Genomic DNA, 25011 nt, shown 5'->3' with positions numbered 1-25011 from the left:
GTTTTTTTGTTTTTATCTCTTTTTTATGCCTTTATATGTAGCTTGTCAAACCCTTAGAACATCTCCAAAACACTTCACAGCCACTTAAGTCCATCAGTGTTGTAATGTAGTGAAGCTCAGCCCTCAGTTGTGTACATTGTGATAATTAACAAGATAAACTGTTTGGCGATGTTGGTTGGGGGATGATAATTCTTGGTCAGATCATCAGGAGGACTCCTCTGCTCTTCATCTAATGACCTGGGATTTGTTGCATTGACCTGAGAGCACTCACTTGAAAGCAGGTGGGATCTCAGTTTAACCTTTCATTTGAAAGATCACACTTCTGACGGTGCAGCGATTCCTCAGTGCTGCACTGAAGTGTTCGCCTAGATTATGTACTGATGTCCCTGGAGCGGGTCTTGACTTTATGCAGCTTTTCATGTCAAAATAACTCATGGCTTATATAGCAATTTGCTTTAAAAAATTGAGGAATTTGCTTATTAAGTCAGAAGCCATGGCAGCCATCCTCTATCAGAAATACCTTGCAATCATCCATTCGGATAATAATCAGTTAATCTGATTTTGATGGCATCATTTGTAGGTGAAATATTGGCCAGGGCACTGTGACAGCTTCTTGCACTGCTTTGAATACTGTGTTGACATAATTTAAATTGACTTGAATCACCACAACCGACAGCACTTTTATTAAATACCTCGTAAGAAGAATTACATCAGTAATGGAGCACTTCCTCAGTACGGTTATGCTTTGTAGGCTGAAATTATAATGTGATGTTCAAACCCAGTGTGGAACAAGTTCATACCTATTCGGATACGGGCATGAAAAGAGCAATAGGCCTGACACACGCTGACTGTTGAGCTGTGAACTCACTATCATTGAATCAGTGAGCTGTGGATACTGAATGGGTGTCCCCAGGCAGCTTGTACAAGACGAGGCCTCTAAGATTGTGCCACCGTGTTCTGGCATCCAACCTCAGTTAAATGCTGAAAAGGGACCAGGAGAGCGGATGATAGGGGAAGTGGGGACCCGAAGTGGGGGATGTGATCAGGAGCTGGTGAGTTTAGGTAGGGTAGTGGTAGCTGGGATCAGGGATAGCGGCAGAGGCCTGGATTATTAAGGATGGAGGAGGCGATTGAGGGGGGTGGGCTGGGTGAGTTTGTTTGAAAGGGCTGGGGAGATCCCTTGGGATCAGAGGGGGCATGGCGATCAGGGAAGAGAAGCATGTGGTCTGCAGCTTTGCACATGTTCTGAATGTGGCTCCACATGGAGCTTTTCTATTTCTCCCAGCTCCACAGGTAAGTAATTTTCACAGACACATCTTTTTTAGTATGGCAACAATTACTGCTGCCAATCCATTAGTTAACAGGTCAATGTCTTTCCTGTGTCCATTCCAAGAACAGAGCAGCTGCACATAATGTTAAAAACAAAAACAGAATTACCTGGAAAAACTCAGCAGGTCTGGCAGCATCGGCAGAGAAGAAAAGAGTTGACGTTTCGAGTCCTCATGACCCTCATTCACATAATGTTAACTTGTCTGCATAGTACACATTCTAGGTCAGAACATTGTGGTCCAGAAATTCAATGGCAACACACCCATTTTTGGGATACTAAATAGGTGCCCAGGCCTTCAACACAATGAGTAGGAAAGGCATGCTCAAGATAACATGGAAATGAGCTGCCTGCCATTTGTTGTAGTGGAAAACAGGCAATCAAGAGCCTGCTCCCAAAACAGGCACCTTATACATGCAAATAAGGGGACTAATGCCTGTTTGAGGGCCCTCTCGACAATACTGGGTGACCCTGAGATAGCCAGCATCAGGGATCAGCTTCTGTCAAAAGAAAAATCATTTTTCCATGCAACCAAGTCAATACCAAGAGGCAGCAACAATTCTGTAGAAGTATGTGGGGATGAGCCAGTTGCAATGTATTAAGTGAGTCATTTCTATATTGGGCTCCAGGAATGGCGCAAAAGACTTCCCAATAGGATAGTGTCAAACTGCAAAGCTTGCCATTTGTTTAGGTTTTCTTTGACTCTTCGATGAATTAATTTGGACTTTTCTTTCTCTTCATGCTCCTTCTGATCCTTCTTTTCTATCCCAGAAGGGAAAAACGGTTCAGAACCAGTACTCTTATTTCCCAGTTTGTACTGTTTTTTCTTTTCTTCTGGGATTTGCCCTGGGTGGTTTCCATTATTTCGATCCTTGCTTTTTGGTCTTCGTTTTTCCCTTCAGGTTTTTAAAGAAAACCTTTCAGTCAGTCTGGTTACCTCCATCGCATTTACAGATGATGTGAAGGGCTGTTTGTCGACTGGTTCAGTCGGACTGAAGTATCCCATCAAGCCATTTCCTCACTGTTTTAGCATGAGCAGACCCTCCTTCTCACAGGGATTTTGTTTTACTTGACCTTCCTCCTGCTTTTCATGTTTCACTGAATGAGGCTACTGCACATCTTAATTAAACCTCCCAATTTTATCGTCGAGGCAGAGAATTCTCTGAAGAGTTGCACATTGCACGTTATCTGTTTAACCACTTGTAAAATTAAAACCAGGTTTTCTGTTGCCTAACTATTTAAACTCTATCCCATAATGGTTACAGGGCAGAAAGGTAAAACCAATTTTGGTCAGAAAATGGGTAAATATTTAATTAAACAATGGCAAAGCAGCAAATAAAAATTGGATCTGGGAGTCTGAAGTTTGTTTTTATTCTTCACGTAAAACCCACAGTCCATCAGTTATATTTTTCACAAGGAAAAAATCGGGTCTCTGTAAATGATCTGAGGTGACAATGATATTAGCACTGATCATCGGCATTCTCATGTTTTGTGCTTTGGTTGTGCGTAGCAATACTCACAATGCCAAGAAAAAAACCTATTGCTATCATCAGTGGTTCAGTATTCTTTCAAATTTTGGGTCTGATATCAATATATTCTCAAGTGTTCAGCATCAATGGCCTCTGATAAGCGAACTCTACATCCTTTAAAATGAGTTCACCTTTCCTACCCACTATCTGATTACCTATTAACCTCATTCCACCCATCACTCCTATCTAGGTTTAACTCCATTTTCTGATTTATATTAATTTAAGCACCTTGCTCTAATTTTTCAGCTTTAAAGAGTGATCTACGGGGTTAACTTGACTAAACACCAGCATTGGTGACAGTGCCTTTAGCTTGAGCGCCTCGGTTCTGGAATTTTTCCCCAAACCTCTCTGCCTTGCCACCTCTCTCTCCCTCCTCTTTGCACCCTCCTTAATATTTATCCCTCAACCAGCATCACTAAAACAGATATAAAAACAAAAAAAAAGCTGGAAAAGCTCAGCTGGTCTGACAGCATCTGTGGAGAGAAAGACAGAGTGAATGTTTTGAGTCCGTATGACTCTTCTTCAGAGCTAAAGGGAAGTAGAAATGATGTTATGCAGCTTTCACATTTTTACTTCTCTTTAGCTCTGAAGAAGAGTCATATGGACTCGCAACGTTCACTCTGTCTTTCTCTTCACAGATGCTGTCAGACCGGCTGAGCTTTTCCAGCTTTTTTTTTGTTTTTGTTTCAGATTTCCAACATCCGCAGATGTTTTCGTGTTGGGAGCTGGTATATAGTGAATAGTGGTAATATCACTGGCCTAGCAATCTAGAAGCTCAGGTTGGTGGCCTGGGGACACAGGTTCAAATCCCACTATGGCAGCTGGTGGAATTTGAATTTGTTTAATTAATAAGAAATTAGAACTGAAAGCTTGTTTCTCTAAAGGTGCCAGGAAGCTATCATTGATTGTTGTAAAAGAAATCTCAGGAAATCTGCTGTTTTAACCTGTTCTGGCCTACATGTGACTCCAGGTCCACAGCTGGACTCTTTAACTGCCCACTGAAATGCTTTAGCCTACTCGGTTGCACTGCTACAGAAAAGTCCGAACAGCACTGTGAGAGTACCTACACCACAGACTGAGTGCAGTGGTTCAGGAAGGCAGCTCACTCAAGGGCAAATAGGGACGGGCACCAAATGCTGCCCTTGCTGGCAATGCCCACATCCCATGAAAAAAACAGAAAAAGGATTATCTAGTCATTGTTGCATTGCTGGTGTGGGACATTGATAATTGGCTGCCTTAATTCCTATATTACAAAGGGGTAGACTTAAATATTTCATTGACTGCGTAGCACTTTGAGATGTCTTGAGATCACAAAATTTGCTATGTAAAAGCACGTCTTTCTTTTTAAAGCAATGTCTCTTTTACCAAGCTCTTCTTAATCCCACATTCTCTGTCTTGGTGTTAGTCGTTGCCTGGCTACTTTTGTTGCTCCATGGGATGTTGTTCAATGTTAAAGGCGCTATAAAAGTGTTGGCCTGTCTGTTCCGGCCAGAGATACCCTGACTGACCTCCTGTCTGTCTCTTGGTATTTTCTGTTCCTAATTCAGATTTCCAACGTATGCCACATTTGTTTTCAATTTGACTAGCTTCATGCTGTGCATTGTTAAAGCAGGCAACATGAATAAAATAAGTGTGTCTGCTGAACACAAAGTTCCTGCAGGTACAAATACTAAATGTAATAACTATTACATATCAGTGAATTTGGTTTCGATCTGCACCTTGTTGCCTGAGGCTACATCCCTGGCCTCAAGCCAAAAGTTTCTCCAGACTGGTAATACTTGGAGACTTAGCACTGTTGAGGTAATGAAACATCCTAAAACGCTTCACAGGATCATTTTAAAGCAAAGTTCTAAAGCCAGAGAAGGAGACATTTGGGCAGATGTCCAAAGGTCGGTCAAACATGTAGGTTTTCATGGGTGTCATAAAGGATGGAAGAGAGAAGCTTAGGCCCTAGACCGAAGGCATTGCCAAGGGTTGAGCGATTTAAATCGTGGGTGCTCGAAAGACCAGAATTAGAGGAGCATAAACATTTCGGAGAGTTGTGGGGCTAGAAGAGATCAGAATGATGGGAGGGGGGGGCGACGCGGTGGGAATGAAGTCATGAAGGAATGTTAAAACAAGGTTGATAATTTTGTAGTTGAGGTGTTTCTTAACTAGGAGCCAATGTAGTTGGTTCCGAGCTCAGTGAGTACAGTGCTTCTTGTACTCTGTCATTATTAGAACTGAAAGTAACATGGCTTCTCCCGGCCAGTGTCTCATGGCAGAGATCACATGACTATGGCAAGCCAGGTAGGACCTTTAGAACATTATTGCATTTCAATCCAAACCCAGGCCATCAGAGGGAGGGCTGGAGATTACCACGACCTAAGGGGAATGCGCCTCACTCAGAAGGGGCTTATGATGGAAGTGCACCCCACCCTTCCCAACCCTCCCAACCCATCCAAAATCAAACTCAGTTTAGTTCCAGCCTAACCCCCTTGACCTGTCATCTACTCACCAGAGTAAAAATTGAGACTGGGCAGGAAAAGGGCCCTAACTGGGGCATCGGAGGGCTTCTTGTCTGGGGCACTGCCCATCCCACCGTAAAATCACTACCAGATTGGGGGCGGTTGGGAACCCAGTGTGAACCCTGTCCTTGAAATTTCATGCTTCCCCCCCGCCCCCCCAACCTTAGTACCCGCTGGTGGGGGGGGCTGGGCGGGATGGGGGCCGGAGTGGGGAGGGAGGTGGGGGCGCGAAGTGTCAAATTCTGGCCATGGATAATGTCTTATTCTCTAGCATTTTCCTTGTGGCCAAGTTAATAATCACTATTATTAAACCTTTTGGGCAGCATTTTGCCCTTGTTGTACGGGTATGGTGGGCGGGTCCGGGAGCGGCCGCGAAGCTGTCTGTCACCCGCGTAGGGGCCCCAACATGGAATTCACGCTGGCTGGCCAATTAACAGCCAGCCAGCCAGTGTGAAACGCACGCTGCAGTGCTGCTGGGGTGGGGACAGGGGGCGCTGATGGTCGCGCGGGTGTTAAGTGGCAGATGGAATTTAACCTTGAAAAGTGTGAGGTGATACACTTTGGAAGGAGTAATTTGACAAGGAAGTATTCAATGAACAGCATGACACTAGGAAGTTCTGAGGAACAAAAGGCCCTTGGCGAGTGTGTCCATAGATCTCTGAAGGCGGAGGGGCATGTTAGTGGGGTGGTGTAAAAGGCATATAGGACACTTGCCTTTATCAATTGAGGCATACTTTACAAAAGTAGGCAGGTCATGTTGGAGTTGTATAGAACCTTGGTGAGGCCACAGCTGGAGTACTATGTGCAGTTCTGGTCGTCACATTATAGGAAGGATGTGATCGCACTGGAGGGGGTGCAAAGGAGATTCACCAGGATGTTGCCTGGGATGAAACATTTAAGTTATGAAGAGAGGTTGGATAGACTTGGGTTGTTTTCGTTGGAGCGGAGAAGACTGAGGGGCGACCTGATCGAGGTGTACAAGATTATGAGGGACATGGACAGGGTGGATAGGGAGCAGCTGCTCCCTTTAGTTGAAGGGTCAATCACAAGGGGACATAAGTTCAAGGTGAGGGGCAGGAGGTTTAGGGGGGATGTGAGGAAAAACTTTTTTACCCAGAGGGTGGTGATGATCTGGAATGCGCTGCCTGGGAGGGTGGTGGAGGCAGGTTGCCTCACATCCTTTAAAAAGTACCTGGATGAGCACTTGGCATGTCATAACATTCAAGGCTATGGGCCAAGTGCTGGTAAATGGGGTTAGGTAGGTAGGTCAGGTGTTTCTCACATGTTGGTGCAGACTCGATGGGCCGAAGGGTCTCTTCTGCACTGTGTGATTCTGTGATTCAATGATTCTGGGTGCGCGCAGTAAAAGCTCCCTGAGCCACAGAGCTGCCTCAGGGAGCTGAAGATTTTTAACAATAAAAATAAAGATATTAAAAATAATGAAAACATGTCCCTTCATGTGACTCTGAGCAAGGACATGTTAAATATGAGCGTTAAAAGCTTTTAATTTTTTTTTTAAATCACTGGTCAAAACCTCATCCCGACCCGTGGATGAAGTTTCGCCAAAAATGCAAAAGCCGCTTGGCCTTTTTACCTGCCTGGCAACCTGGACGGGCAGTGAAAAATTCGAGTCAGTTAATTGATTAAGGGCCTTAATAGGCTTCCTAATTGTTGGTGGGCAAGCTGCCGACTCCAGTACACACCCGCCAACCGAAATATCGTGCAAGTGCGCGATGACCTCGGGTCGCTCGCCTGACATTATCGCGCATCCATTTTACCCTCGCTCGGGTCGGGTGTGAGCCCAGCCGACGAGTGCAATATTTCGCCCCTTGTCTTAGGGAAGTATTTCTTTTCAAAATTGTATTTGTGACCTTATGTTAGTCGGGCAATATCTGAGACCCTTAGAACAGCTTTTGTCACTATGGAAAGTTACAGAGTCGTTTTGCACGCATTATGGACAAATTGGTAACGTGTTTCTCAGTTTGAAAGATAAAAATAATGTCTCGAGTTCCTTTAACATCTTCTGTGAATGAATCAACTTTCTTCTGACAAAATGGCGGAATGGTAGATTGGGCTCAACCTTATGATTTGTGGCGGGGGGGTGGGAACCAAATACTTGCAACCCCCTCCCACCATTCCCCCCCCCGCCTGTGGAAGGAAAGTCGGCAGGCCTGAAGCATACCCTGACGCTATTACATGCTGATGGTGGGCTAAGCAGGCCGAGAGTGGGACTTCCACCCCTCAGTGGGAGGAAGACCCACCCTCAAGCCTCGAGAGCTGCTGGCCGATCTGATTGGCTGGCAGCCCTAGTAGTTCCAGCAGCACCAGAACGGGGTCATGGGCCCTGCCGGGACCTCAAGCTGGCCCGCAATGGAGAGAAGATGGACGCTGAAGCCGTAAGTCGGGCTTTTTTTGGTTGGGGAGGGATGGGGCAGCCTTGATGGGGGACTGATTTTGGAGGGCTAGTGGATTGGAACAATGGAGGATTAACGCATTGGGGATAGTGTCCCCAATGTGCACAGGGCACTCCCTGAATGATGTGCCTCCCCCTATCCTTCCCACCTTTATTAGTTAGGGTGCAAAAGATGGACTGCCCAATCCCACCTGCCTGCCCATGCCAACCGCATCATGATGGGCAGCGTAACATCCCAGTCAATTGACTTAGTGTTAAGCTCAATTGGCCGTTAATTATTTATTTAAAAATGGCGGGCAGGCTGCCGATTTCAGCAAGCCCTTCAACCTCGTCAAAGGAGATGGGCTCTTTAACCTGCTGCAGGAAATAGTCTGCTGGCCTGGGCTCCTGGGGCTCATTCATTATTTCGACAAGAACATGCAGAGTTTTGTCAGTTTTTTAATGGAGCATCGTTGGATTTTTCCAAGATCAGCAGCAGGGTAAAGTAGAGCTACGACCTGGCGCCAACTCTCTTTGCTATGTTGTTCTCCCTGTGGCTATTGTACGCTTTCTGCAACAACAAGCTGTTTCACTTGGCAAGACTGCACGCCAAGACCAAAGTGCATAATGTCCCAGTTTGCGAGTTGCTGTTCGCTAATGGCACTGCGCTGGTATCTCATACTGAAGTTCACTTGCAACAGCTTGTAGATCGGTTACCCTGGACATTCAGTAGTTTGGACTGACAATCAGTGTCAAGAAGACCAAAGTTATGGGCCAAGACATAAGTGACCCCACCTTCCGTCAACAGTGACAACCTCACTCAGGAGGATAGCTTCACATACCTTAGATCAACGATTACCAGCAACTTGTCCCTTGATGCCGAAATCCGCACCAGGTTTGCCAAGGCCTTAGCTGTCATGTCAAAGTTGAGAAGTCGAGTGTGGACCAACTGCAAGCTAACTGAAAATACACAGCTGTGTGTGTACTGGCCTTTTGTTCTCAGTGCCCTCCTTTATAGTAACAAGGCACGGACAGCTTATGCAGGCCAAGAAAGTGGCTGAACAGCTTCCACCTCCGTTGCTTCAGATGGATATTGGGCATCTCCTGGTAAGACAGAGTGCCACACGTGTAAGTGTGCCAGCGCGCACGGACCTCCAGCATGTTTGTCCTCTTGAGTCAGCGGCAACTCAGTTGGCTGGGTCACGTGAGCTGAATAGATGATGTTCGCATCCCCAAAGACATGCTGTACAGTGAGCTTGCTATCAGTAGGAGACCAAGAGGTTGCCTTCGTCTGTGATACAAGGATCACTGCAAGCAAGACTTCAGGTTGACCGGGATCGGAGTCGGTGGATGGTCGGAGTCAATGGATGGGAAGTTCTTGCTGCTGACCGGAGTGCCTGGAGACAAGCAGTCAGGAAAAACATGGAAACAAACAGAGGACAAAAGAAATGACCAGATAGTGAAAAAGAAAGCTTGACAGAAGGAAAAAGCATCAGGGCCGACTCTATTCATCTGTGCCAGCTTCAGAAGGGACTGCCACTCACAAATCGGCCTCTACAGCCACAAGAGACGATGTTCAACCCAGAAGTGACATACAGCCTGGGCACAGTCCATCGTCCCCAGAGAGAGATCGATACCAATAACTACAGTAATAACTATTAAAGTCAACTCCAATTGCAGACAAAGACTGAATTAGGCTTCATAATCAATTTAACTAAAATACAAAAATACAAAAAAAGAAAGAAAATTTTTAAAAATGACAATAAAGTACTCTGTGCTAATACTAAAGGTATAAATGTTATCATTTTGGATTTAATGCTTTGTTTTTATTGTATATATTTTTCAAACATCAAATATTGACTTTCATCTAAGTCTATCTTTCCCCTATTAAACAATGAATTTGTTTTGCTGAAGTTCAAGCATCTATTTGTTTCTGGCTGTCATTTTATGGACAGAACAATGTGATTGTCCAAGCCACAGACACGATTGGGTCTAACTCATCTTGTTTAGTCATTTCTCTGGCACGCAGTCAGCCCTGCTTGTTTAGATGTTGTGGCACAGACAAGTCATGCATCTTCTTTTCTGTACACATGCTGCATCAGAATGTTACACCTAATGGAATTAGCTGTCGCAGTGGTCTTTCTTGTTTGGATAGTCAGACATTATTTTGCGCAGTGACACTGAAGTTGTGCCTCTGGATTTGGCATGGAATTGATTTGTGCAGCCTAAGTAAGGATGTTGCATCTGCAATGGCATTCTCCTCTTGCCTGTGCAGCCAAAGACCCACCTTTATTATGCTAGTTATTGTGTTCCCTTGGCAATCCCTATGATAAAAGTAGTTTTTCTAATAGCATCACTAATGGCTGCCCACGATATATTGTTTTCAGGCTTTTAAAGCTTTTTTGCACAAGCTTTTACAGCCCATCTCCGGTACACATCCATCGGCTACAAAACAGAGTCGGTTTCTGATTCTACACTGACAACAAGCTAGACTGGCAATGACTAGCATGTATCAAAGAATTACTCTCCCAAATTATTTCAGTATGTATTTGTTAATGGATTTGAGGATTACAATGCAGAGCAATGACTTCTGAATACTAGAGGTTCTGTTTAATTCAATAGAAATGTCCTTTGGAGTTGCTCCTGAGTATCCTGGAAGACAGTGCACATGCATTCTGTTGAGAACCTGAGCTAAGCACCATGGTTACCATCATGCAAATATATATATATATAATAAATGGCCTTAACTTGAGTAGAGAAGGTTTGAGCGCAACACCAAAATATGAAAGGAAATCAACTTTAATTGTCCATTTTGTTTCTCTCTCCACAGATACTGCCTGACCTGCTGAGTATTTCCTGAATTTTCTGTTTTTATTTAAAAATTGGGAGTGTGTTTAATGGTGAAGGTAACTGCACATAACTTCAGGAATTTAGAAGACTAAACAAAAAAATTCTTAGATGATAGACCTGGTTTTAGGTCTGGGCCAGACGTGGATGAGTAAGGTTACATTTCAGTTTGAACAAGACAGCACCTTCCAAACGCACGACCACTGCCATCTAACAGGACAAGGGCAGCAGATAGATGGGAACACCACCAGCTGGAAGTTCCCCTCCGAGCTGCTCACCACCCTGACTTGGAAAGTATTACTGTTGCTTCACTGTCACTGGGTCAAAATCTTGAAACTCCCTTCCTAACAGCGCTGTGGGTGTACCTACACCACATGGAGTGCAGCGGTTCAAGGAGGCAGCTCACCACCACCTCCTCAAGGGCAATTAGGGATGGGCAATAAATGCTGGCCTAGCCAGTGACACCCCCATCCCCTGAATGAATTAAAAAGAACTTCAGCCAAAGCAGACCCGAGATACTTTAATGAAAGCAAAATACTGCAGATGCTGGAAATCTGAAATAAAAACAGAAAAGCAGAAAAACTGCTGGAAAAAACTCAGCAGGTCTGACAGCATCTGTGGAGAGAGAAGCAGAGTTAATGTTTTGGGTCTGTATAGCCCTTCTTCAGAGCTGGCACTTTAATGTACCGGCCTTATCCTTTGTGAGCTTCCTACTGAACTAACTGCTCGAAGTGAAACCTGCCCACTTACACTGTGAGCAACACAGGTCAGCAAAAAGCTTATTCAAAGTGGGAAATGGTCTCTTAAAGGGATGTTGCTCTCCCTAATGGCTTCTTTCAACTTTAAAACACTGGAAGAATATTCAATAAAATCAGTTGCAGGCAAAGTCCCCAGGTTCTCAGAAGTCTCCCTGGAGATGTTTCTGGAAGAGGTGAGGGTGAGGAGGGAGCTCCTATTCCCTAACTGCATTGTCAAACGCTCTGTCCACCAAGTGTAGAAAAAGTCTCCCGAGGTCACCAGCCTCAGGACTGTCACCCCAGAGACTTTGGGCTGGGATTTTACGGCCCTGTCATGGTGGGATCCACAGACCAGCCAAAATTCCATTGACTTTCAGCGGGACCAGAAGACCCTGCCAGTGAGTGGAGTTGGAAAAGCCCAGCAGAGCATGGAGCGCTTTAGTTACCTCACAAGAGTAGCAAGGCTGTGTGCTGCTCTTTACTCATCTCTTCTCTCTAGAGCCACCTTTCTTCCGATCCACACCCCCACCACGGTCCAAAGTGCCCTCCCCTCCATCACATCCTTTCCCACCCAGCACAAGACTACTGTACACCATTCTCAGTACACTGCTTCAATGGAATTGAACAGTGGGTGCATTTTCAAATGGGTTGACAGGTTTGCACTACTCATTCTCCTGCACCAGGAGAAGCTGGAGTTGTCCCTCAAGGTCAAAGACGATCTCATGCATGAGCCTATTGCTAAACCTGTAGTATCTGCTGCTTGAGGAAATAAAATGGGATGGGGGAAGTAGGGGAATGGGGGGGCGTGGTGTCACAGCCGGTGAAGTTGGGGTGTCAGGGGTGCAGGGATGTGGAGAAGTTGCTGAGAGCATACACAGCTCAAAGAGCTTGTTGGTTTTCATGCCCACAAGCTTGGAACAGTATAAAAGTGAGTTGTTTGAGGTATTGGGAGATTGATTTCATGTGTTTTTAAATTACATTAGAAATTATTACTTGGAACTTTTAGCTTTAGGGGTTTAAAGCGGATTGGGTGAGGGAACCAAAAGATTTGAGTTTTCTTTCAGCGTTGTTATCGGTTCCACCATTTCCTAATAGGATTTCTTGCTAGACAGTAACAGAAAAACTATTGCTTTTAATAGGTTCAAATTCCACACTCACTGAAATGCCCCTAATCTTTAAAAAAATTGCCTCCATTGATCTATTGAATTAATTTTCACTTACACAACAAAGTCTCAGCTTAAAGGCTTTTGTTTTTGGTTTGGCTTCTTTGTGGTGAAGGCGCACATTGATCGGATTTGACACACAGCTCCTGTTCACCCCCCTACGAGAATGAGTCGCAAGCCAAACTTTACGTGATCAAAAAGCAAAATATGGCAGAAATGGGAAATAAAAACTGAAAACGCGAGAATCGCTCAGCAGGTCAGGCAACATCCACGGAGAGGGGAAGGTCGGGTTAACCTGTCAGATCCTTGACCTTTCGTCCGAAACTGTTTTTATTTGAAGTAGATGAACGTATTTGCGGGCCTGGATATTTCCTATGGGGGGTGGGCTGGGCAGGACTGGGCGGGGGCAGGCGCGGAGCCAATTAAAGCCTGTCCAACGTGATACGTGTTCCATGGCGCTCAGCGCTACCTGTGCGGGCGGTGGGGGGGTGTGGGGGGGAGGAGGGAGGGTCGGTGCCTGCGGTCTTTCACGCACGTGCGCAGAAATCTCCCTGAGGCACAGAGCTGCCTGAGGGAGATCAAATGTACCATAAAATCACGACAGAATCGAATTAAAATTTTATTCAAACATGCCCTCTCGTGTGACTGTGTCACATGAGTTGGGACATGTCTGTAAAGATGGGAACGCTGATTTATTTATTTTATAAAAGCTTCAGGAAACCTCATCTCGCCCGTGGATGACGTTTCCTGAAAAGCATGCAGGCCGCTGGGGCTTTTCGCCTGCCCACCAACCTAAGGCTGGACGGGCAGCGTTCTTAAGGACTTTCATTAATTTCTTGAGGGCCTTAATAGGCCCTTAAGATTTCGGTGGGTGCGCCCGACATCATTATGCGTCGGCGTGTTGGGCCTGACCCCGCACACCGACCGGAAGATTCTGCCCGCGGTATTTATGGCATTGAGTGCTGAACAAACTGATTGATGGCTCATTTTGGAAATGCATTTCTAATGCAGACTTCCTGTGTCCCAGCAGAACATAGGACATGGGACACAAGCGCAGGGGTAGGTCATTCAGCCCTTTCAGCCTTTCCTGCCGTTTGAATGATGACCTGATTGTGGTCTCAACTCCACTTTCCTGCCTGCTCTCATAACCCTCGACTCCCTTGTCTATATAAAAACAAACTAGCTCGGTGTGGATAATTTCAATGGCCCAACCTCCAGTGTTTTTGGGGGGAAGAGAATTCCACAGACTATTGATCCTCTGAGAGAGAAAAAAACTCCCCTCATCTTCATCTCAAAAGGGAGACCTCTTATTCTTAAACTGTGCCCTCTCGTTCTCATCTCCCCTACAGAAGGAAATATCCTCTCAGTATTCACCTATTAAGTCCCCTCAGGACCTTATATGTTTCAATAACAACATCTCTCACTCTTCTAATCTCCAATGGGTGTAGGCCCAACCTGTTTGACCTTTCTTCACAAAATAAGCCCTCTATCCCTAGAATGAGTCCAGTGAGCATTCTCTGAACTGCTTCTATTGCAGTTATATTCTTTTTCAAATAAGGACTCCAAAACTGCACGCAGTAATGATTCGCATTTTTAATGAAAGTTGGGAAATATGCAAATGAGACAGGAATTGTTTATAATTTTCTACATAATGTCATACTGTCATGATCAATGTTCTCAATATGCACCCTTAACAATATACAAACTTATACATCAATGTGATATGAAATCTCATGTGAAAGCAAAGTTATATTTTCCAATTAAATTGTTTAGTTATAAGCAGTCGCTGTGCAAACCCCAGGGATCATTATGAATTGGATGAGTTTTAGTCTGACATTTTAAAACCTTAAGGCTGATGGTCTGGTCATTTATTTCCTTGCTGCCTCTGGAACCTTGCTGTGTGCAAATTGGCTGCTATGTCTCCTTTAATACAACCGTGATTACACTTCAAAAAAGTTGTACTTCATTGGCTGGAAAGTGTTTTGGGATATCCTGAAGTCATGAGTGATACTATTTAAAGAGATTTTTCGTTCTCCTTTTGCAAGAAAATTTTGTGTTAAGAATTGTGGTTATCAGTTGGTTTCCCACCATCAACACCACACAACTTCCTTGAATTAGTCAAGTACTTTCACTTGCGATGCCTAAAATAGTTCTTGGGTGGATAACAGCTTCTGAGGAATGCTTATTACTCACAGTTCTGGAAAGTATAATAATACTCAGTAAAGCAAAACCCCTGGCTCTTAACCTACATGCGCAATCGGAAGAGCTGCCAAATGTCATTAAGCTCTTTCCTAATTTCTATCACAGACGTCACATTTGTTTGGAACTCACCGTGACCTGTACGTGAACAGATGATCTATCTGTGTGTCTATTTAGCAGAATTTACTGATACTGACAGGCTCACAGAGGAAGTAAATGAAAAGGAATTAATAAGCTGTTAATCAACAAAATCAAAATTCAAAATGCAGCAGCAGATATTTGTCATGCCTATTGTTTATAAATCGAGCTTTAAAAGAAAGTTCTGCCTGTGTCAATAAGACTAGCTGAAGTGAAAATGCAGCACTTTAATGGTTGAGCCATTAAATATGGTCTGCTGGCTTTATTGTATTGAAGGTGAAGCTCTGTGATGTTAAAAGCTGTGATGTCATTTTTCTTCTGCTGCAGTAATCCTGTCGCTAGACTGGTAAAGGAATTTTATGTTGGTTTTCTGATGTCTGGTAGAAAAAGTGCACCTCAGCATGACTTACGATATAAACAGTGGCTTTTGATATAAATATTCACCTAGGGCAGGTATTCTTTGCTTTGCCTTAGAGAGCCTTTGTTGAAGTACACCGATCTTTACTGCTCTTTTCCACCTTTTTTTGAAATAGTTTTTCAAAGGAATACTTGTCACGATATGATTGGGCACAGCACAATGCAAGTTGATGACTGTGATGTCGGGCGTGCGTCATTTAGATTTTCAGATCGGCGGCTGCACCCGCCAAGCTGCCAAAGGCCTATTAAGGCCATTTAAAAAGCCACTTAAGCAATCACCTGAGCTGCCTGTCCGACCTCAAGGTTGGCGAGGTGGGGAGGGGGGCAGGCGAAGAGCCTAGGCGGCCTTCTCATTTTTCATGGAACCTCATCCACGGGCAGGAGGAGGCTTCATGAATGATTTTAAATTTTCACGAAAATTTTAATTAAAATCAATGCACATGTCCCAGCTCATGTGACAGTTTCACATGAGCGGACATGTCTTGAAAATGTTTTCACCACTTTGTTAAGCTTTTTAATCTTAAAACTTATCTGCGTTTTTTGGTGTGCATGCGTGAAAGAGCACACTCCCGATTCAGGCAACCCCCCCTCCCCCACCCGCAAAGGGAGCACTCAGCGCTTCCGAGCGCGCGTCACACTGCGCAGGCCTTGATTGGCCCGCCCATGTAAAATGGCGGCGCGGATCCGATGGGGAGCGCCGATTGGATCTACACCTGCTCCTGCACCACCAGCCCGACAGGCAGAAAACTCCGGCCCTTTGTTTTGGTGCAAGTACACAAAGTGGGGTATTTCAAAACAATTTTTTTTAAATAATTTGCCCAGGAACAGACATTTACCAATGAAACTAGCAAATAGTTGTGGAGAGATTTTTTTTAAAAATCGTTTTCAGTTATTCAGGGTAGATTAGACACTGATTTAAATGACTTTTTTGTGACAAACGCACAGAAGGCTGTATTAATCAAACAGCACCTGTTACTGTTCCTAAATATACTGAGGAATATTTGTTTAAGCAAAGGCGTTGCCTGATTGCACCGGTTCATGACAGATTTCTCATTCGGCAACCTGCAAATATAAGTTTGAGCGGAAACGTGAGAAAAAAAGATCACGTCTCAAAGGGCAGAATTTTGACCTCGGCGGGCAGGCTTGGAGGGGGCGGGCGGTGGCTTTTGGGAAGCCGACCACTGCCCGCAATCGAGGCTGGAAGGCCAGTTAAGTCCGGCCCAGTGTGAAAGGCGACCCGCAGCGCTAGGCGCTGCCTGTGCGGGGAGTGGGGTGGAGAAGGAGGGCGAGCGCGGGTGCCCACTGGAGAATCTCCCCGACGCACAGAACAGCCTCAGGGAGATGAAGAGTTCTCAAAAATAAAGATTTGAAAAATGTCACAAAACATGTCCCCTCATGTCACTCTGCTTTTGGTGCTGTTGGAAACCTCATCCCGCCCGTGGATGAGGTTTCCAAAAAAGTGCAAAGGCCACTCGGCCTTTTAGTTGTAGGCGAGCGCGCTGCCGATTTCCGTGCGGGTCTGTGTCCGAACTATTGCGCGACTGCCCGTTGACACCAGGGTGCTCACCCGACGCTATCGCACATCATTTCACGCTCCAGTGCGTCGGGCGTGCATGAGGTGAAAATTCTGCCCAGAGTGTTTGTGTTTTTGGAAGAGAAACGTAACACACATAGCAAGGCATGATTCAGAAACATCGGGCAGGATTTTCCCCTGGGCGATTTGGGGGGGCGGGGCCCACTCGCCAAGGGGAAAATCACGCGGGATGATGACGGGAGGGATCCCTCGACGTCATCCCGGTCCCTTTAAATCTTTAGGAAGGAGGGCTGACAGGGAAATCAGCTGTCCGCCCGCTGACCTGTTAATGGCCAATTGAGGCCATTGACAGGCTCATTAAGATAATTAAAGACCTGACCGGCCAAGCTTAATTCTGGCGGGCAGGCCAGGAGCCCCAGCGGGCTCCAGATTATTCATGAAACTCCATCCACTGGCAGGATGAAGTTTCATGTCCGTTTTCTAACCATTTAATAAACTTTATGTGTTTCTTATTAACATGTCCCATCTCATGTGACATTGTCACATGAGGGGGACATGTTAATAATTTCAATATTTATCTATCTTTAGACTTTACTTACTTGTCACGAATCTCCCCGAGACAGGACTTAGTCTCAGGGAGCAGTGTGCGAAAGAGTGCACTTTGACAGCTGGGGATTCCCTCCCCCACCCCGCACAGGAAGTGCATAGTGCTTCCTGTGGGGAAGGCCGCTGGGCGGGCCTTAATTGGCCCGCCCACTCAAAATGGCGGCGGGCCCCGTTTCAGCAGCAGGGGTCGGCTGTCCACCCGCCGCCCAGCTGGTGGGGCCCGCTTGCCCATCGAGGGCAAAATTCTGCCCATAGAAACATAGAAAATAGAAGCAGGAGCAGGTCATTCAGCCCTTTGAGCCTGCACCACCATTCAATATGATCATGGCTGATCCTCTATCTCAACGCTTTACTCCCGCTCTCTCCCCATACCCCTTGATGCCTTTTAGATTCTAATGATCTTTCTTAATATATTCAGTGACTTGGCCTCCACAGCCTCTGTGGTCGAGAATTCCACAGGTTCACCACCCTCTGAGTGAAGAAGTCTCTCCTCATCTCAGTCCTAAGTGGCCTACACTGTATCCTGAGACTGTGACCCCTTGTTCCAGAGCCCCCAGGGAAACATCATCCATGCATCCAGTCTGTCCAGCCCTGTCAGAATTCTATACGTTTCAATAAGATCCCCTCTCATTCTCCTAAACTCTAGTGAATATAGGTCTAGTTGGCCCAATCTCTCCTCATATGATAATCCTGCCGTCCCAGGATTCAGTCTGATGAACAATTTCAATGCAATAATCTATACTTAGGGCTAAGATAGAAGTTATAGCACCTGCTTGAATTGTTCAGAATGCCATCTGAATTAATCAGTTAGAATATTACCTTGCATTGCTCCCACCTCTGTGCAGCACACTCCAAGCCAGCAACCCTAACTCATCTTAAAAAAATTAAATTAGACCATGAATGCTTATCTCCAAATTCAATTAGTCTGTAGCAAAATCACATATCTGATTGGAAGAATAGCTTAATAGGATAGAGGACATATCGCTACCAGAGCCAGGGGCAGAAGGCTCAAGAGTTGGCCTATCATATTGTCAAACTAGAAATGGACCATATCTGCAGATGCTACCAAACTGGAACACCTTGAGTGTTGGGCTTTGAGAAGTGGGGTTGGATGGTTGGGGAAGCAGGGAAGTGAACTATGTGAGGTGGAAAAAGAAATACGATCAGTCCAGAAATGTTGCCCAGTGCTTAGAAAATGAATTGTTAAAGCAGGCCAGGGGTTGGTCAATGCAATTGGAATTTAATGGCCTGCATTTTGCAGTTGATGTGCCCTTGTTCAGAGGCCATTTAAGAGTCAAACACGTTGCAGTGGGTCTGGAGTCACATGTAGGCCAGACCAGGTAAGGATGGCGGATTTCCTTCCCTAAAGGGCATTAGTGAACCAGATGGGCTTTTACAACAATCAGCAATGGCTTTGTGGTCATCATCAAACTTTTAATTCCAGACGTTTATTGAATTCAAATCTCACCATCTGCTACGGTGGTATTCGAACCCAGGTCACAGGAACGTTACCCTGGGTCTCTGGAATACCAGTCCACTGGCAACCCCACTGTGCCAAGGCCTGTGTCAGAACTCACTGTCACTGATCTGTGAAGCTGACAGCAACTTCTGCTGGCCACTCTTATGTGGCTAATCACTGTTTAATGAAGGAGGTGTGGCTGCAAATTTGCACACAGCAACGTTCCATAGGCAGCAAGCAGATAAATGACCAGACCATTTGCTTTAAAGTTTTAAAGTGTCAGACTAAATCTCATCCAATTCATAATGATCCCTGGATCAGCTACTGCTTAGAACTAAACAATTTAATTGGAAAAATCACTTTTCTTTCAAAATGAGTCCAACATCTCCGCACATCCAGCTGTTCCCCAGCTGACTCCAGGCTTCGATGATTTCAGCGATTTTAATCTATCTGAATTGCAAGTAAATGTAATAAATAAACCGAGCATCCCAAATTTTCTTAGAATACCATTAGCATTTTGATAAACCCAGCATCTATTCCAATCGGTTTTCACTCTGGGGTCAATTTTCACTTGCCCCGCTTGAAGTTAGCAATGTGATAACAGACGAAACCTGCGTCAGTAGCTGCATCGACCTGTTAAGACCAATGATATAGTTAAGTTACATTTCAAAACAGCCCTACCACAGAGTGTCCTACTTCTTTCAAGTGGCAAGCCCCTTTTAGTAAACAAATTGAGATCCAATGATGTAAATAAGACCCGGTTGCCATTTTAGGTTGGAACTGGTTAGAGGGTGCATCCTGCAGGCATTAGCAGATGAACTTTTGAATTGTTTTCCCTCCCTGCTGCAAACTTCATTCCACAATGACTGACTCCACCCCTCTCCTTGGCACTTGTCTGGGGCTGAGCCAAAATGTTTGGATTCTTGGTGTCGTATTTGACCTGGAGATGAAATTCCTACCACACTTTTGCACCATCAGTAAGACTATCTATTTGCACCTCCACAACATTGCCCGGCTTGCCCTTCCTCAGCTCTTCTGCCTGGAACACTCATCCTTGCCTTTGCTACTTGACACATGACTATTCCAATGCTCTACTGGCCAACCTCCTACATTCTATCATCCCAAAACTCTGCTGCCTGTGTTCTTCCTCATGTTTAGCTCCTTTCACCCATCCCCGCCATGCTCATTGACCTGCATTGGCTCCCAGTCAAGCAATGCTTCAATTTCAAAATTCTTGTTTTAAAGTCCCTCCATATCTCCATAGCCTTGCTCCCCTACCACTACCACCAATCTCTGTGATCTCCACCAATCACAAAACTGTCCAACATAGCTGTACTCAAATAATTCTGGCCTCTTGAGCATCCCTGCTGCACTAATGATGGCTCAGCCTTTAGCTATCTAGGCCCTTAGCTCTGTAATTTCCTCCCTAAACCCCTCTGACCGTGTATCTCTCTTTTCTTGCTTTGAGATTTTGCTTAAAACTCATTTTTTTGATCAGGCTTTTAGCTACCTGCCCTAATATCTCCTCATATGACTCGGTGTCAAAATTGGCTTCATAACACACGTATTGCAGTGCCTTGGGGTGTTTCATTATGTCAAAGGTGCAATATAAATGCAACTTGTTATTGTTATTGTTGAGGTCTACCCCAAACTTGATGTGATGATTAGATTTGATCAAATCATTCTACGCAAAACGATTCTGCCCACATTGATATTGAAATGTAATTGTCCTTGGTGCAAAGAGAGCTTGGAGTCCAGATAAACACAAGACCTCATTCTAACCTGGGTTAGAATGAATTTGGGTTCGGGCTCAGTGACCGTTCACTCCCATTTTGATGCACTGATAAACCTTGTGTCAGCCTCAATCGGCGTGAAGCAACCGCACGTGCTTAGCAAGAGTTGTCGTGCCTGCTTTGCAAATTAAAAAAGGTAAGTGCTACTTTGGGCAGAGATTTTCACTCGGTGAGCGGGTGCACGCCTGACCCACTCGAGCGGGAATTGACGCGCGTTGATGTCGTCCGAGCGTGCCGTCCCCAACGCGCAGTCGCGCGATGGTTCGGTGGGCGGGCACGTGTCGGAGCCCACCTACAATTAAAAGGCCCGTCAAGGCCATTAAGTTGTCAATTAATGTAAAGATTTCGCTGCTTTCTCGGGCAGACAAAGAGGCCAGGCGGCCTTTGCATTTTTTGGGGGGAAATCTCATCCACGGGCGGGATGAGGTTTCCAAAAACGAATAAAATTAAAATAAAAACTTCAATTTTTCATTAATAACACGTCCCTGCTCATGTGACAGAGTCGCATGAGGGGACATGTTTTATTACATTTTTAGTTTTTTAATTTTTTTAACATCCCTTCATCTCCCTGCGGCAGCTCTCAGGCTGCACTCTGCACTGCCACTCTAGTTTCATGCTGGGCGGGCCTTACTTGACCCCGCCAGTGTGAAATCCAGGTGTGGTGCCGATTGCGGCCGGCGGTCAGCTTACTGCCCACCCCCACCGAGCACCCCTGCCAAGAGCGACCTTCTGCCCTTTGCTTTTATACTCCAAACACACCTGAAGATATAAATCCAGAGGGCAGAATTTTACGCCGGCAGGATTTTACAGTCCCGCCGTTGTCCATGGTCTTTTGAATGGCTCGACATATTTTACAACCCAACCCTCGCTGCGATGGGGCCATAAAATTCCTCCCAGAGAGTCCTGCCTCAAATTTCTATCCAACCTCACAATAGCCCTATTTTTAAGCAGGGAAAAGAACTTATGTTTATATAGCTCTCCTCACAACCACCGGAGGGCTGAAAGCACTTTACACCAGTGAAGGACTTTTGAAACGTAGTCACTGTTGTAATGTAGGAAACACAACAGCCGATTTGCACGCAGCAAGATCCCACAAACAGCAATGTGACAATGACCAGATAATCTTTTATTTTGATGTTGATTGAATGATAAATATCAGCCAAGGCACCGGGGATAACTCCCCTACTCTTCTTCGGAATAGTGCCATGGCATCTTGAACATCCATCCAGACAGACGGGGCCTCGGTTTAATGTCTCATCTGAAATATGGCACCTCCGGCAGTGCAGTGCTCCTTCAGTGCTGCACTCGAGTGTCGGCCTTGATTTTTGCTTGGGTCTTGAACACACAGTCTTCTGACTCAGAGATGAGAGAGCTAAATGAACCATGGGAGGTTAAAAGAATAGGAAGCATGGGCTGAACTTTACAGCTCCCCTGGGAGTAGGATGTCAGATAGGGTGGGTGTTGGGGGTGCAGTGGTGGGTACAGAAATTGGGTTTATGGCAGTGGTGGTACTACCAGGATAAGAGTCTGGAAGCTCTCGGAGGTGTGACTTGCTCTTGGTCAGGGGCAGAAGACCCACCTTAAGCCAGTTTGGCTGCGAGGTGAACTCAACCCTAAATTTAACACTGGGACAGACCCTGCATCCTGCAAAAACCTCAGCCTCACGTTAGAAAGAAATTCAACCTCCTCCCAGCCTACCCCAAGTTCCTCCTTGTGGCCTCATGTGATGCAAGTCAATCTGTGGTTCTGGTATTGTTTTCAATGATCATATTAGTGCTGTTATTTGAGGTGTCATCACTTCCTTCTTTGGGTAATGGTTAAGGCTACACCCTAGAATGAGGCCTTGTACACAGCAGAGTGGAGGAATGTGGCTTGACTGCCCTGGTTCAGTGTTCCCAAGTGTCTTTCACCCTCTACCTCTATACGTTGAAAGTACAGGAATATCTTATACTGGTTGACATTAAATAAGCATCTGACATTTATGATTCTACCAAATTTGCTTGTGCGCAAAAAGTATTGGCATTAAAAGTGATAGATTTTAACTTCAGTTTTAATGAATTATTGGAACAATGTTCGCTATGACATAAATCTTTTGGACATTAGCAAGTAATATTAGGAACAATAATGTGAGCATTCTATATTACTCGGTGTCCTGTTTGATTGCAATTATGCAAATTTTTAGCCAAGTGAACTTTACTTTTCAAGAAGTTACACTGCAAAATGTTCCAGAGAACATGAAAAAATAATTATGAACCCCTGAGACACAAGCCTACTTTGAAAATGATCAAAGCCTCTGTGATTCTCTTTCTTCTTTAGGAATGAACACAAGCATCAGTGGTATTATCAAGGAACAGCCGTTAACACCATCCAGAAGAAGTTTGCCCTGTTTGGCTCAGAGCCAGACATTACCGATCAACCTGAACAGACATTCTTTACAACAGCCTTCCAATCAGAAGCAGACACTAAGCGCAGGACCATCTTCCACAAATGTATCTTATGAGAAAGGTCAGTGGTTCCAGAAAATACTCTCCATTATAATGTTGGATGATGCTTTTAAATCCAAACTACTCTGATATAACCATGCACAATTAAGACAATGGTTTTACTGCATTACAAGGGTATTGCAAAGCTTTTTGACTGGTTAGTCAATTAAAATAAAGAACTTGCATCTCTTTAATGTCTTTCCTGTCAAAGGCATTCCAAAATGCTTCACAATAATCTTTTAAATATGCTCACTGATTTTTGCAGGCAATTATTGCATTCATGCAGCTATTAACTACCGTTGTATGGCTACATCTAAAAGTATGACCTTCTTGATCTTTATTAAGCATCTGGTTTGATATATCTCCCTCTCCTCCACCGGCCTAGAGTATTGACCCAAGCCACCAGACCTCCCTCCCTCATGATCTGTTTGGGATGTGCAGCAAATAGCATACACTTTCTCAGGCTCTTCATAAACTTGCCTACTTTTTCTAGACCTTCCTATCTGAGTGCAGAGGAGCACAAGACCAGACAGAAGTTATTCCCTGTCCCAGTGGTTACCTGTTCAGTGATTGTACAGGGAAATGAAACAGGCTGTGCATTTCTAACCTTTTGTTTCACCTGCATGTTTATACTTGCTGTCGGTGCAAAATCTCTGAACAATCCAACAGTATAGGGCATTGGTGAGGTCACATCTAGAATAGTGTGTGTAGTTTTGGTCTTCTTACATAAGGGGAGATATACTTGGAAGCAGCGCAGAAAAGGTTCTCTCGGCTGATTCCTGGGCTGAAGGGCTTGTCTTATGAGGAAAGGCTGAGGCAGGTTAGACCTATGCTCATTGGAGTTTAGAAGAATGAGATATGATCCTATTGAAACACCTATGATTCTGAGGGGTTTGACAGGGTAAATGCTGACAAGATGTTTCCCCTCATGGTGGAATCTAGAACTAGGGGTCACAGTTTCAAAATGAAGGGTCTTCCAATTAAGGCAGAGGTGAGGAGGAATTTCTTCTCAGAGGGTCATTAGTGTTTGGAATTCTCTTTCCCGCCGAGCAATGGAGGTCTGGGTACTGACTGTATGCAAAGCCGAGTGAGACAGATTTTTGATTGACAAGCGAGTCGAAAGTTAGGGGGGGCAAACAGGAAAGTGGAGTAAAGACCACAGTCAGATCAGCCATGATCTTATTGACTGGTGGAGCAGGTTCGAGGACCCAAATGACCTCTTCCCGCCCCTATTTCTCATGTTCTCATTGGAGGGCAGAAAGTGATCTTCAGTTGGATCATTAAGTTGCTCAATTGACTGTCCAGTGATAATATGCCACGGCAGTGGGAAAACAGTGGGCTCTCCTTCCAACGCCTTCCCCCACCATAATGCCAGCCCTCCGACCTCCCAGCCCATTCCAAAGCACTAGAAAAATCCAACCCATTAACTCTGTTTTCTCTCTCAACTGATGCTGCCTGAGCTGCTAAGTGTTGCCAGCATTTTCTGTTTCTATTTCAGATTTTGAGCATCTGCATTATTTAAGTTTTACAACATCATCTTTTGCTGGGCACATTCTTTTTAGTAAGCAGATGCGGCTTTTATTGCCTCAATCTATATTCTTGCATTCAGATCACCACAGGAAAATGTGTGATGATAAATCAAGGTTACTCCTAATCAATATAATTTTGAACACAATCAAATCATCCAAGCTAGAAGCAAAGAACGATTGCTATTAGATAATATGTTTGAACAGTTGCTATCGCTTCCGATATTGTTTTCCTCATTGGCAAATAAAATGCAATGACAATACTTCAGGGCAATAAATTATTTGATTTCCTGCCAGAACTACCCGACAGCAATGTAAAGATGAAATTAGTTGCATATAATTATCCATTAATTT

General features: G+C 44.8%; 1 protein-coding gene across 1 annotated transcript in view; it reads left to right on the top strand.

The window, feature by feature from the left end:
* The window catches only part of ano3 (anoctamin 3), a 599584-nt gene that overhangs the window by 302773 nt on the left and 271800 nt on the right, over positions 1-25011 (top strand). Inside the window, exon 3 of the mRNA XM_041198368.1 lies at positions 22965-23153. Coding sequence (XP_041054302.1) covers positions 22965-23153 — 189 coding nt within the window. The remainder of the gene's footprint in view (positions 1-22964; positions 23154-25011) is intronic.

Source organism: Carcharodon carcharias, chromosome 10 (genome assembly GCF_017639515.1).
Source record: "Carcharodon carcharias isolate sCarCar2 chromosome 10, sCarCar2.pri, whole genome shotgun sequence".
NCBI lineage: Eukaryota > Metazoa > Chordata > Chondrichthyes > Lamniformes > Lamnidae > Carcharodon > Carcharodon carcharias.
Note: the sequence above shows the minus strand (reverse complement) of the source record. Positions and strands in the feature narration are given on the sequence as shown.